We start from the raw sequence: 14,290 nt of genomic DNA, 5'->3' as shown, positions 1-14,290 counted from the left end.
AGAAGACATACCATAAATTTCTCAGATTGGAATACCCCTTTAAAGGATCAATCTGGGTAAACTTGACATAATGCATTATTCCTATTGACAAGAAATGCAACATTTAACTTTTTTGTAGTTTTAGGCTACATTCACATGAACGTGTCCAATTCGCGTGGGCTAAAAACGTACCATAGTTCCTGCATTTCATGTCTGTGTGGCATCAGTGTGCTTTGCGTGTGGCATCAGTGTGCTTTGCATGTGGCATCAGTGTGCTTTGCGTGTGGCATCTGTTTTTCACGTCCGTCATTATGCACTGCAAGTACTTCCTTTTTTTTTTTTTTTTTTATTTCTCTGCATTTCTTTAGCAACTGATACGCGAAACACGGACAGCCGTTCGTGTTTTTTACGCACCCATAGACTACAATGGGTGACAACGTTTGCAAAAACGGATCAATGTAGGACATACAGTGAGTTTCACGCAACCAACACTCGCTGTGTGAACAATCACGCATGTCTGAATAGCCCTATTGACTTGCATGGGTCCGTGTGCTGTCCGTTATTTCAACAGACCGCACACGGACGAGGAACACCTCGTCTGAATGAGCCCTTACAGACCGCACAGGGCGAGAATGCTTGTCCTGAGCGGCGGGTACTTTGCGCATTATGACGAGGATTCTCGTCCTGTGAGACAGCCGTGTACATGCAATCGGGAGCGGACGACTGCTATTGATTCCGTAGAAAAAAACAGAAACCTGCTGGAATGGTGACAAACGAAAACCATTAGCAATGTTTCCCTCATCATTGATATCAATGATGATGCAAACAGAAGCGAAGGTTTCAATTTCACTTTCCGTTGAGGGGTTCACCCGACGGAAACCTCAGACAGAACCCCTGAACGGAAAGCCAACTCTGATGTGAACAGGCCCTTATCCTTGTACAGGATTTAATTTATGCACCATGTACAATGTAGGGATGCACGATGCATTGAAACTTCGATACCGTGCACCCTCAAACGGTTCGATACCGTTATTTCATGTATTTCGATACTAAGCTGTGCGACCGCACAGCTCAGCATTGTAACACACGAATGTATGAGAGCGGGGCTGCGGCTGTGTGTTAGTCATTGTCCCGCTCCTGAGTCCTGACAAGTGTGCGCGCGGTCAACATGAGGTGATGCGACCAGTGGTGCAGTAATGAGCGGCAGCACTTAAGGCAAAACATCGCGGGCGCACTACAAAACACCCCCATGTTCTGTCATCAGTTATTAGTCATTAGTTCAGCGCCGGCCGCATCACCTCATTTGTTGTCAGGAGCGGGACAATGGCTGTATTACACAGCCGCAGTCCCGCTCTAATGGCGGAGATCAGAGAAACCTCACATCTCCGCTGCTATTCCCCTGAAATTCTGCGATCAAAGCTGACCGCAGCATTCAAGGAGAAAATGAGACGGGGGGGGGGGGGGATGATCCTTGGATGGTGTCACAGGGAATCCCTAGATATATACCAGTACATTAAAGTTTAAAAATAAAAAGTAAAAATAAAGTAATGTTAAATTTAAAAAAAATGCACATACATATTTTTTACAATAAACATTAAAATAAGTCTCAATACATAAAATACACATATTCGGTATTTGCGCGGCCGTAATAACCTGCACAACAAATTTTTTGTGTGTCATTTATGATGTGTACACTGTGTAAAAAAAAATGTCTTTCTTTTACTTATTAATGCAAGGCACGAGGTGTGATGAATTTAACCTTCATGTGACTCACATTAATAGTAATTAACCCCATCATGTACCTCACATTAACCCAATGTTGTCAATTATGACTGAGAAACATGATGGGGTTAATTACTATTAATGTAAGGCACATTCAAAATGCATCACACCACGTACCTCGCATCAGAAAATGGAAGAACTTTTTTTATTTTTTTATTACTGTTGGCAAAGTATCGTTTTGGTATCGAAAATCGCAATACTACACAAAGTATCGGTATCGAAGTCCAAATTCTGGTATTGTGACAACCTTCGTACAATGTAAATGGTATATTATAGTATATATGTAGAAATTGCAATCAGAATTTTTTTGGTCCACTTTTAAGCTTGCTGGACAATGAGGTATTGAAATGTCCAACTTGTTTCTAAGCGTATAGAAAACAAATGGCTTTATGTGTTATCACTGCTTTTCCTGTGACCTCCGCTGTATACACCTTTACCTTATAAGTGTAGTGGTCTTGGTCTCCGTATTGTATACACAAAACGAGAGAAAAGATGGTGTGTGGAAAATACAAATGGTGCTCTCAAGCAGGGCTGGGCAATTAATCAAAAAATAATCTAACTCGAAATTCAGCGCAATTAATCAACGTCATGTTGCGAATTCATAGTTTACATAGTTAGTACAGTTGAAAAAAAGACGCATGTCTAACAAGTTCAACCAAGAAACGGGAAAAGGGAACGAAAACATTTCTAGATATTGACATATTTTTTTGTTCTAGGAAATTATCCAAGCCTTTTTTTAAAGCCAACCAACAACTGTTCCTGCTGTGACCTGCTGTTCCAGACGGGAGTGCCCCCTTGTGTTTTGGGGGGGGGGGGGGCTTTACGCGGAACAGGATTTCACCAAATTTTTTGTATGTGCCATTAATATATCTCGTTTTTATCAATTTTTTCCCAGTTTGAACTGTATCTGCATCTACAGGACGCAGATACAGTTGAAACACTGCTCTATCACTCACTATGTATTGCTGGACGCGAGGCCGTGACGTCATCGCGTCTTTCTGCGCCAAGCTGCACAGACCAGAGGAGCAGAGGGGTCTCCTCCACTGGTCATTGGTACGGGGTTAGATGAACATGTATATTATTCTTTTTATCAGGCACTATTGGTGGCAGCTGTGGGGGCAACTGTGAGGGACTTTATACAGTGTGTGTGTGTGTGTGTGGTGCCGCTATAGGGGCATTATATGGCATGGAGGACAGTTATGGGGGGCATTATACTGTGTGGGGGCATTATACTGGGTGGAGGGCAACTATAGGGGCATACTGTGGGGAGCACTATGCGGGCAATATACTCTGTGGAGGCAGTGTCAGGGGGTAGATATACAGCAGGCTCAGGGGATAAATATTAATTCAGTGGCCTAGCATGCAAATAAGGGGTGTGGCATGCAAAAGGAGTGGGGTCTAAATAATGGTTCAATAATCGTAAGGTTACATGTTCAATTAATTGTGATTTTGATTTCGATCATAATTGACCAGCCCTACTCTCAAGCCTTATTAACCCCTTCACGACCAGCCCACGTAGATTAACGGGCTGCCGTGCTGGCCTTTTTTCCTGCAGCCCGTTAATTCACGTGGTGCCAGAACAGAGTGCACAGTGCTCTCCCTGTGCTCTGAATCTCTCAGCACACACTGCTACTAGCAGCCTAAGTGCTGAGAGAAGACAGGACCGGATTGGTGTCGGTCCTGATGACGTGATCACTATGATAAAGCTATCATGGTGTTCACAGCAAAGTTTGTTGCAGCAACAAACTTTCTGTGCTGTTTGTTACAATGTTTCTCCTCCCTCCCTGTCAGATCGTTCTGAGACAGTGGGGGAGAAGAAGCTGTGCCGAGCAGCTGCTGTGTGTCTCATATAAAGACGCACCAACTGTAAAAAAAACACACAAAAACACCTCCATATAGAGAGTTTTAGTGTAGGCAGCTAGTTATAGTTTAGGTAGATAGTACTCAGACTAGGACAATTAATTAGTTAGTAATCAATTAGGGCTTATAATGTATGTGTGTGTGTGTGAGTGTGTGTGTGTGTGTGTGTGTGTGTGTGTGTGTATATATATATATATATATATATATATATACACGTAATATATATTATATATAGACATATATTTGAAATTTGTTAATACAAAAAATTAATAATTAGGGATGTTATATATCTATAACATTATATAGAATGTCCACCATCCAGCAGCACCAGTCAGGAATATAGGTGGGTGCACGTCCCAGGAGCCCGATCACTGCTCCCAGATCCTCAATATTCGTCCAATAAGAGACAGCACTCCAATTTGTGATAGAAAAAACGGCTTTTTATTAGCCCCTGTGCGACGTTTTGGCTCTTAACATGGAGCCTCTCTCAAGCATACAAACAGTGTAAAAGCATGTGCCTTGTGTTTACCTCGGATCCATGTGTTCGGGTTGTAGTTCCGGCGCCTGAAAAGTGGGGTGGCGACTATCTATGACAGAGTAGTCTCTTGCTACAGCGCACTTTCGCGCATGCGCAGTGCCACTATGAGGCAGGCGGCGGCCATCTTAGTACAGCATACAAGGCCAGCAGCGGTCATGTTTGTATAATCTTATTGTCAAAATTAAAACTTTATTCTAGGAACCGTGCACACAGTCGATTGCGTCCATGTACAGCGTAAAGGGAACTTAGAAGATACCAAAAAATGCAATTTAATGGAGATGACAGGGAATACACCCTGTCACCAATCATAACTGCACTGTGAGATATAGACTAGTAACTTTAAGAGTCAAGAATATGTTGCGCTGAAGATGCGCATATAAATGAGAGCAGTTGATAAAGAGACTTAAGGTAGCCATTTATAGATAAAAAACGGCAAAATGAAAGGGAAGACAGTCATCATACATATCCAGAAAGGATTATGATGATTATGATAAGGTTACCCCTGGGAAGATAGCAAAAAAAAAAAAAAGTTCTAAAAACGCATGAAAAACGCTGTTGGTGTGCACAATATCCTTAAAAAAAATGTTTAAAAAATTATTTTTTTTTAACATTTTTACCCCAAAAAAATTTTCTTTTTTTTATCTCCCCAAAAATTTTTGGTAGATATATTCATATACAGAGTATTATTTAATGCAATTGAATGAGATACCATAAGAAGCAAATCAAAACAATATGTGATAAAGATGGTCCGATACCCCGAAATTGTGGATCCAAGGTAAAACACAAGTGATACTTGATATTTTCTGTTTATCAGAGATCTGGAAGAAATGAAATAGATAAGGTTACAAATTTGGTAGATTTTACACTGGTTCATATACAGGAAGACCTATGAACAATACATCCCCACGGAGTGTAAACAGATCCCTAGACTACACAGTGCGTTATGAAGTCAACATTGAGACCCCTAAGTCTCAATGTTTGCAATCTCTCAATCCATTGAAGCTCTCTATATTTGAGAGATTTAATACGGTCTCCACCTCTATGTAACATTGGTACATGGTCTATCAAATATACTCGTATATCTTTTTCCGTGTGTCCAGCTTCTATATAATGCTTGGACACAGGAAGGTCCATACGTTTTTTGCGGATCGTGTAGCAGTGTTGATTTAACAGTGTTTTGAATTCGAGCGAAGTTTCTCCAACATAGAGGAGGTGGCATGGGCATTCTAGTACATATATGACATGGTCTGAGTTACAATTTAAGTAGAACCTAATATCATATGTTCGTTTCGTCTGGGGATGGATAAATTGTGAGCCCATTCGAATCAGAGGGCAATTGACACAATTCAGACACGGAAAACAGCCTGTTTTGCTTTTGGTAAAATACGTTTGTCTGTTCACTCTACCAGGGCCTATATCAGAGTGTACTAATCTGTCCTGAAGATTAGGTGACCTGCGGTAGGAAAAAAGAGGATTACTCTTAGGCCTCATTTACACGAGCGTATTATACGCGCGTGCGACGCGCGTGCTTTTCACGCGTGTCGTACGCACCTATAATAGTCTATGGGGCTGTTTAGACGATGCGTGAATTTTGCGCAGCGTGAGTGCGTTGCGTAAAACTCACGACATGTTCTATATTCTTGCGTTTTTCACGCAACACGCACCCATTGACTTCAATGGGTGCGTGAAAACAACGCATGCCACACTGACGGTCCTGCGTTGCATGCGCGAAAATCACGCAAGAGCTGTCAAACTCCTGAATGTAAACAGAAAAGCACCACGTGCTTTTCTGGTTACAAACATCCAAACGGAGTGTCAAATTAGAGATGAGCGCACCGAACTTCACCGGGTTCGGCCGAACTCGTTTTAACCGAACCCGGCAAAAAATGTTCGGGTACGCGACGTCAGGAGACAGTCACTGCCCACGGTGCTGAAAGACTTAAACTGTTTCAGCACCATGGACAGTGACTTTCGATCACAATATACATATACGTGTAAAAAAAAAAAAGAAGTTCTGACTTACCGATAACTCCCGGCTTCTTCCTCCAGTCCGACCTCCCGGGATGACAATTCAGGCCAAGTGACAGCTGCAGCCAATCACAGGCCAAGCACAGGCTGCAGCCAATCACAGGCTGCAGCGGTCTCATGGCCTGCCGCGTCATCCTGGGAGGTGGGGCCGGATGACAAGAGAGGGACGCGTCACCAAGGCAACGGCCGGGAGACCGGACTGGAGGAAGCAGGCAGTTCATGGTAAGTGTGAACGTCTTTTTTTATTCACAGGTTGGTGTAGATTGTGATCGGCATTCACTGTCGAGGGTGCTGAAAGAGTTACTGCCGATCAGTTAGCTCTTTCAGCACCTTGGACAGTGACGGGCGTCGACTACCTCATCTCTATGATGGCGGCTGTGCGAAAATCACGCAGCCGCGCATCATACACGGATGACACACGGAGCTGTCAATTGCCTTTTGCGCACGCAAAACGCAGCGTTTTTTTGCTTGCGCAAAACGCACACGCTCGTGTAAATGAGGCCTTAATTTCAGGAATATGCAGTAGACATTGTCTCAGGATGGGCCAGTATTTTAAAAGGATTTTATTAACACTATCACTATTTTCAGCAAAGGTGCTTACAAATGGTATGCGAGCAGGCAATAACCCTCGTTTTCTAGTCTGTAATAGTGTGTCCCTTTCCATAACTCCCACCTTAGCTCTTTGTTGTCTAAGGGGTACTGATGGATAGCCTCTCTGAACAAATTTATCCTCAATTTTTGAAGAGTACCCTCCAATTTATCCTCCACATTGGTAATACGTTTACCACAAATAAATTGGCTTATCGGGAGACTTTTAATCATAGAACGTGGATGGTTACTGTTAAATACTAACAGATTGTTTTTATCAGTTTTCTTAAACATTTCTGTAGTAAGGGTACCGTCATGGATTCCAACCGTCACATCCAAAAATTGGATGGACGAAACTGAGCTAACTAGAGTGAATTTGACTGTAGGGTCAATCGTATTTAAAAACATATGGAATTCCTGCAGTTCACCACTGCTGCCGTCCCATTTGAGGAAGACGTCGTCTATGTATCGCCACCACCTCAGCACATGGCCGAAGTGGTGGGAAACATAGACGAACGACTCCTCAAGGTATCGCATGTTCGCGTACTTTGGGGCCACATTGGACCCCATCGCCGTGCCCTGAGTTTGAACATAAAAACTTTCTCGGAACAAGAAATCATTCTGTCAGGACAATCTCTAATAAGTCAAGAAATAATTTTTTTGCCACTGTAGTGTAACTAGTCTGTTGTAAATATAGGCTCATAGCCTGTAACCCCTTTTCATGTGTAATTGACGTGTACAAACTAACATCAAATGATGCTAAAATGACCTGTTGATCCTGTGATATACCTCTTTGAGTTTGTTCAAGAAGTCTGACGTATCCTGGATATATGAGAGGGCCTCTGTGGAAAAGGTCCTCAGAATTCTATCCAGGAAGGTGGCTATATGGCTAAAGATAGAATCGGTGCCCGAGACTATAGGTCGTCCTGGGGGATCAACCAAGGACTTGTGTATTTTAGGTAACGTGTATAATACTAGAGTCCTAGGATTCTCTATATTTAAATAATCAAAGGTTTTTTTATCAATCACATTATTTTGTAGGGCCTCATCCACAATATTTTGTATACGTCTCTTAATCCGAAATTTGGGATCACAGGCCAATTTTTTTATACACATCAATGTCACTCTGCTGTCTATTAATTTCAGCTTCATATTGGGTCGTGTCCATGATGACCACAGCACCACCCTTGTCTGCGGGCTTAATGGTGATGTGGTCATCATGGACCAGAGCCTGTAGTGCAGCTATATCATCCCCAGTCATATTGGGATGTTTGAAATATTCTTACTAATATATTTTAGATGTTCAACATCTCTCCTAACAGCAGAAATAAAGGCATCAAGAGCAGGAATATAATTATTTGGTACAAAATTACTTTTGTTATACAATTTTACATCATCCAAACATATCTCAGAATTCCTTACCCTAGTGACAGGTACTTGCTCAGCGAACCAACACTTTAATTTAATAGAACGAAAAAACTGGCTCAGATCGCTATCCAATTGGATCCAATCCGTGTGAGATGACGGACAAAATTAGAGTCCCTTGTTGAGAACCGATTTTTCCGCAGGACTCAGGATTCGGGATGCACACCATGCGTTTTGTACAGCGTTTTTCATGCGTTTTTAGAACTTTTTTTTTTTTTGCTATCTTCCCAGGGGTAACATTATCATAATCATCATAATCCTTTCTGGATATGTATGATGACTGTCTTCCCTTTCATTTTGCCGTTTTTATCTATAAATGGCTACCTTAAGTCTCTTTATCAACTGCTCTCATTTATATGCGCATCTTCAGCGCAACATATTCTTGACTCTTAAAGTTACTAGTCTATATCTCACAGTGCAGTTATGATTGGTGACAGGGTGTATTCCCTGTCATCTCCATTAAATTGCATTTTTTGGTATCTTCTAAGTTCCCTTTACGCTGTACATGGACGCAATCGACTGTGTGCACGGTTCCTAGAATAAAGTTTTAATTTTGACAATAAGATTATACAAACATGGCCGCTGCTGGCCTTGTATGCTGTACTAAGATGGCCGCCGCCTGCCTCATAGTGGCACTGCGCATGCGCGAAAGTGCGCTGTAGCAAGAGACTACTCTGTCATAGATAGTCGCCACCCCACTTTTCAGGCACCGGAACTACAACCCGAACACATGGATCCGAGGTAAACACAAGGCTCATGTTTTTAATTTGTTATATTATGTGCACCTGCACTTTTTTTAAAGTTGTTCACCAATTAGCATTTTTCTGCTGTAAACTGGATGGCCCTGATTGATCTGAGGACCATCATATATACACAATGGCACTTCTTTGTATTTTATAACTTTTACTGATGCAACATGACTGTATCTTTGTACTTATTTATGTTTTATGCTAAATCACTTGCCTAATGAGACCAGTCGTGTGGTCTCCATATTTAGCACATGCTTTTACACTGTTTGTATGCTTGAGAAAGGCTCCATGTTAAGAGCCGAAACGTCGTACAGGGGCTAATAAAAAGCAGTTTTTTCTATCACAAATTGGAGTGCTGTCTCTTATGGGACAAATATAACATAATATAGATATATACGTACATGTAATCTATACGTATACACACATATATTTATATAAATCTCTTCATATATTTTACACGTCTGTAAATTCTAAATACATTGATTCATTGTTAGGCTGTGTTCACACTGAGTTTTTTGCAGGAGGAAAATTCCTCCTGCAAAAACTGCTCCAGACGTTTTTTGCACAGTGGTTTGACAAAAACTCGCCAAAACACTCGTCGAGGTGTATTTTTTACCCTTATGACTGATTGAAATGGGGTTTTGGAGGCGGAAACCGCCTCAAGATAGGTCATGTCGCTTCTTTTTACTGCGATGCGTTTTTTTTGCTCACGGTAAAAAAGCTCGTCCAACTCCCATTGAAATCAATGGGAGACATTTTTGGGCGGTTTTTGACGAGTTTTGCGGAGCGGTGAACAGGGCCTTAGGGTCGTTCATAAATTTATTGATCAATGGATTAGTGGACTTTTTCTTTGTTACTTTTATTAAAACTGTTACAAAAAATAAGTAAAAAAAAAAAAATACGTAAAAAATGGCACGCAAGTTATATACCACTGAAGAGGCATTTGCTCTCTTGGATTCTGATAGTGAATGGGGTCACTTTTGGGGGGTTTCTGCTGGTTTGGTCCCTCCATGGCGTTGCAAATGGGACATGGCACCGAAAACCATTATAGCAAAATTTGAGCTCCAAAATCCAAATGGCGCTCCTTCCCTTCTGAGGGCTGTAATGTGTTCAAACATAAGTTTATGACCACATATGGGGTATTGCCGTAATCAGGATAAATTTCTTTACAAATGTTGGGGTGCTTTTTCTCCTTTATTTCTTGCAAAAATTTAAAATGTCTATGTTTCTTCAGAAGAAATGTAGATTTTCATTTTCACAGACTAACGCCAATAAATTCAGCAAAAAACCTGTGGGGTTAAAATGCTCACTATACAACTAGATAAATTCCTTGAGGTGTGTAGTTTCCAAAATGGGGTCACTTTTTGGGGGTTTCCACTGTTTAGGTACCACAAGACCTCTTCAAACCAGACATGGAGCCTAAAATATATTGTAATAAAAATCCACTAGGTGCTGCCTTTGTTTCTGTCCGTTAGGACACTAGAGCCACATGTGGGATATTTCTAAAAACTGCAGAATCTGGGCAATAAGTATTGAGTTGCGTTTCTCTGGTAAAACGTTCTATGTTACAGATTTTTTTTTATTACAAATGAATTTCTGCAAAAAAAATTACATTTGTAAATCACACCTCTACATTGCTATAATTCCTGTGAAATGCCTAAAGGGTTAAGAAACTTTCTGAATGCTGTTTTGAATACTCTGAGGGGTGAAGTTTTTAAAATGGGGTGAATTATGGGGAGTTTCTAATATACAAGGCCCTCAAAGCCACTTCAGAACTGAACTGGTCCATGAAAAAATAGGTTTTGGAAATTTCTTGAAAATGTGAGAAACTGCTGCTAAAGATCTAAGCCTTGTAACGTCCTAGAAAAATAAAAGGATGTTCAAAAAACTATGCCAACCTAAAGTAGACATATGGGGAATGTTAACTAGTAATTATTGTGTGTGGTATTAATATCTGTTTTGCAAGCAGATACATTCAAATTTAGAAAAATTCAATTTTTTGCAAATTTTCTCTAAATATTGGTGTTTTTCATAAATTAATACTGAATTTATCGACCAAATTTTTTCACAGACGTAAAGTACAATATGTCACAAGAAAACAATCTCAGAATCGCTTGGATAGGTAAAAGCGTTCCCAAGCTATTACCACATAAAGTGACACATGTCAGATTTGAAAAAATCGCCTGCGTCCACAAGGCCAAAACAGGCTGTGTCCTGAAGGGGTTAAACAACACGTAGGTTTTTATTAAAGTCGTAATCGACAAACACAGACAAAAAGTGTTAAAAACATCTAAACCGTACCAAAATAGTACACCGATATTACATAAAAATAAGGGACTGCAGACCATGATAAGCTGACACCTCCTAGACCAGGGGTCTCAAACTCGGCAGGGTAAATGAGCCGCACATAGAAAAAAATGTGAAGTTGACGGGCCGCATTACTTTCAAATTTGATACAATACAAAATTATTGTTAATCAATTAGTTATTTGAACGACTATAACAATACTACATTACTATAACAATATTACATTACTATAACAATACTACATTACTATAATAATAATATTACATTACTATAATAATTCTCTCCTGGAGGAGCCCCTGATGTCCCTGTCCATATATGGACAGTTATGTCAGAGGCCTAGTCTATCAGCGGAATCCCCCCGACTAGAGCTCTCTGGCTAGGGATTCCACTTTTAGAGAGAGCTCCAATGAAGCTATCTATAGAGAGGGGGTGTAGCGCTGTCCACAGGGTGGGTTGTTTTGGCGTGGCACTATCTACAGGGGAGTGTGCGGCGCTCCTCCTTCGGCTTGCTCTCTGCTCTCCCACTGTCAGCGGGCCGCAGATGACAGCTTCAGGGGCCGTGTGTTTGAGACCTCTGTCCTAGACCAACCATCCATTAGGATACAGAGCAGCATATAATGCCACCAATGATATATAAATTAGTAACAATATATAAAAAAGGTAAATATATATATATATATATATATAATATCTGACACAAAGTGAATAAATATGTCAAGCTGAATATAACATCAGAAGTGACTATAAATAAAGAAATGTAATCAAAGTTTTTCTAGGAGCGCAGAGAGGGTCCATATATTCCCCACACGTATCGCCACCAACCGCGGCAATCCTGGTTTACATTACATTAGGACCCTGTACAACATAGGCGTCTCACTTTGGAAGTAATACGATTTGTGTGTAGTATTAATATGTTTTATAAGGCTATAGTCATTTGAAAGCTATGTTGCAAATGGTTCATTTCGTATTTATTTTTTTTCTTGCGCAAAGTTTCTTCTCTGTACGGACTTTAACCTACAATAAAGTATTTTTTCTCTCTGATATAGATATTTTCTGGCCCGTCTGAAGACAGCACTTCTCCTCCGGTCCCCCCGCCTAGAATTACTCCCCGGACCCACAAACCCATCACAATCTCTAAACGACCAGTCCGAGGGCGAAATGCGTTGTATCTTGAACAGAGTGAAGAAGGTAATGTGTGTTACTTAATTTTTAGTTTATAATAATAAAAAAGGTAAGTTCGCTAAAAAATAAGAACAATAGGAAATACATTTTTACAGAAAGATCACTGCAAGAAATAATTACGCAAGTCAATCTGATAACATACAATATAAAAAGCAAAATGGCAATGTCACGGCTATAGGGTATGTGGACTCAGTTGGCCTTTCCGCCTTAGCGGAGTAGCAGCTGGTCAAATGGAAAGTCAATGACAGACACTGGGACAAAAGTACCTGGGTAGCTGGCTTGTGCCGGACTATCGGAAGGAGACTTGTGCTGGATAACTGGACTTCAACCCAGAAGTCATCTCGGGCAATAGACTTGGTACGAACACTGGACTTGAACACAGAAGTCGTCTTGACAGGCGCGGGATACAGCTAGGGAACCATTTGCATGACAAACACTGGGAGGACACATCATTGCTCAGGCACTCAGGAAAGGACCAGGGTGCTCAGGGATAGGTTGAGGATAATTTACTGGTGCGGACAGCCAGGGAGAGATGGCAAAGAGCACAGTGTGCCGGCGTCTCTGGGAGGGGGGACAACGGTGAAGACAGTCCTGCGGCCGCCGGTAAGATGGGGAAGCTGGCGGTCCACGGGCACTACAATACCCCTCTCTCACGCCCCCTCTTCTTAGGTCCAGAGAGTAGGAAGAATTTTGTTAAATGAGTTCTGGAACATCCATACTTCTGTCTCCCAAGACCTCTCCTCAGGACCAAAACCCTTCCAATCTACCAGGTAGAAGGGTTTCCCTCCTACCTTCTTGTAGTACAGTATCTACTTTACCTCAAAGTCATCAGAAGTACCACTGGGGGGTAATTGCAGAGCCAGGAGATTTACTGTATCGGTTCAGGACCACAGGCTTCAGGAGGGACACATGGAACGAGTTGGGAATCTTGAGAGTAGGGGGTAGCCGTAGCTTGTAAGACACAGGGTTAATTTGTTGTAGAATCTTAAAGGGACCAAGAAATCTGGGAGCGAATTTGTAGGAGTTTTTTTTTTTAGATGTATATTGTTTTAAAGATAACCAGAATTTGACTCCGGGAAGAAATTGAGGAGGAATTCTTCTCTTCCTATCGACCTATTTCTTCATGCGATCCACTGCCTGCAGGATCGCGGACTTGGTTTGCTGCCAGATGTGAATAAAGCTTCTGAAAGAAAAATTGGCTGCAGGCACTTGAGATGTAGCCGGTACAGGAGGAGGAACACGTGAATTTTGTCAGTAGCAGTAGACTCGCTCATGTGATTATTGTAAGAGAATTCGGCCCATGGAAGAAGATGCACCCAATTGTAGTGTTGAACAGATCTAAAATGACAAAGATAATTCTCTAATACTTGATTAATCCTTTCAACTTCCAGCCTTTAGATTGTGGGTAATAAGCAGAAGAAAAGTCCAATTTCACATCCAAAAGTTTACACAGAATTTAGACGTAAATTGTACACCCCGATCAGACACAATACGGAGGGGTAGTCTGTGCAGATAAAAGATATGTTGGACAAACAAATTTGCCAAACGAGGAGCAGAGGGGGAGGCCAGACAGGGGGACGAAACGTGCCATTTTAGAAAAACGATCCACCGTGATGTAGTGGTACATCCAGCAAAAGGAGTATTAAAAATCGGTAATAAAATCCATAGCAATATGTTGCCAGGGACCATCAGGAAGAGGCATAGTTTGAAGCCGACCAGTAGGCTTGGAATGGGTACCCTTGTTTTGGGCACAGTTGGTACAATAAGAGACATAGTCCACAACATCTTTAGGCATCGTGGACCACCACTAATGACGAGAAATAAAGTCCAGAGTCATACGAACCATAGAGTG

At 41.4% G+C, this 14,290-nt stretch overlaps 1 protein-coding gene across 6 annotated transcripts in view; it reads left to right on the top strand.

The window, feature by feature from the left end:
* Window positions 1-14,290, top strand: part of OPHN1 (oligophrenin 1) — a 268,324-nt gene that overhangs the window by 221,106 nt on the left and 32,928 nt on the right. For all 6 annotated transcript variants that reach the window (XM_075835642.1, XM_075835641.1, XM_075835640.1 and 3 more), the window contains one exon: window positions 12,303-12,444. In XM_075835642.1, coding sequence (XP_075691757.1) covers window positions 12,303-12,444 — 142 coding nt within the window. The remainder of the gene's footprint in view (window positions 1-12,302; window positions 12,445-14,290) is intronic.

This window comes from Rhinoderma darwinii, chromosome 8, assembly GCF_050947455.1.
Source record: "Rhinoderma darwinii isolate aRhiDar2 chromosome 8, aRhiDar2.hap1, whole genome shotgun sequence".
NCBI classification, from domain to species: Eukaryota; Metazoa; Chordata; class Amphibia; order Anura; family Rhinodermatidae; genus Rhinoderma; species Rhinoderma darwinii.
The sequence above is the reverse complement of the archived record's forward strand: the minus strand, read 5'-3'. Positions and strand labels throughout refer to the sequence as shown.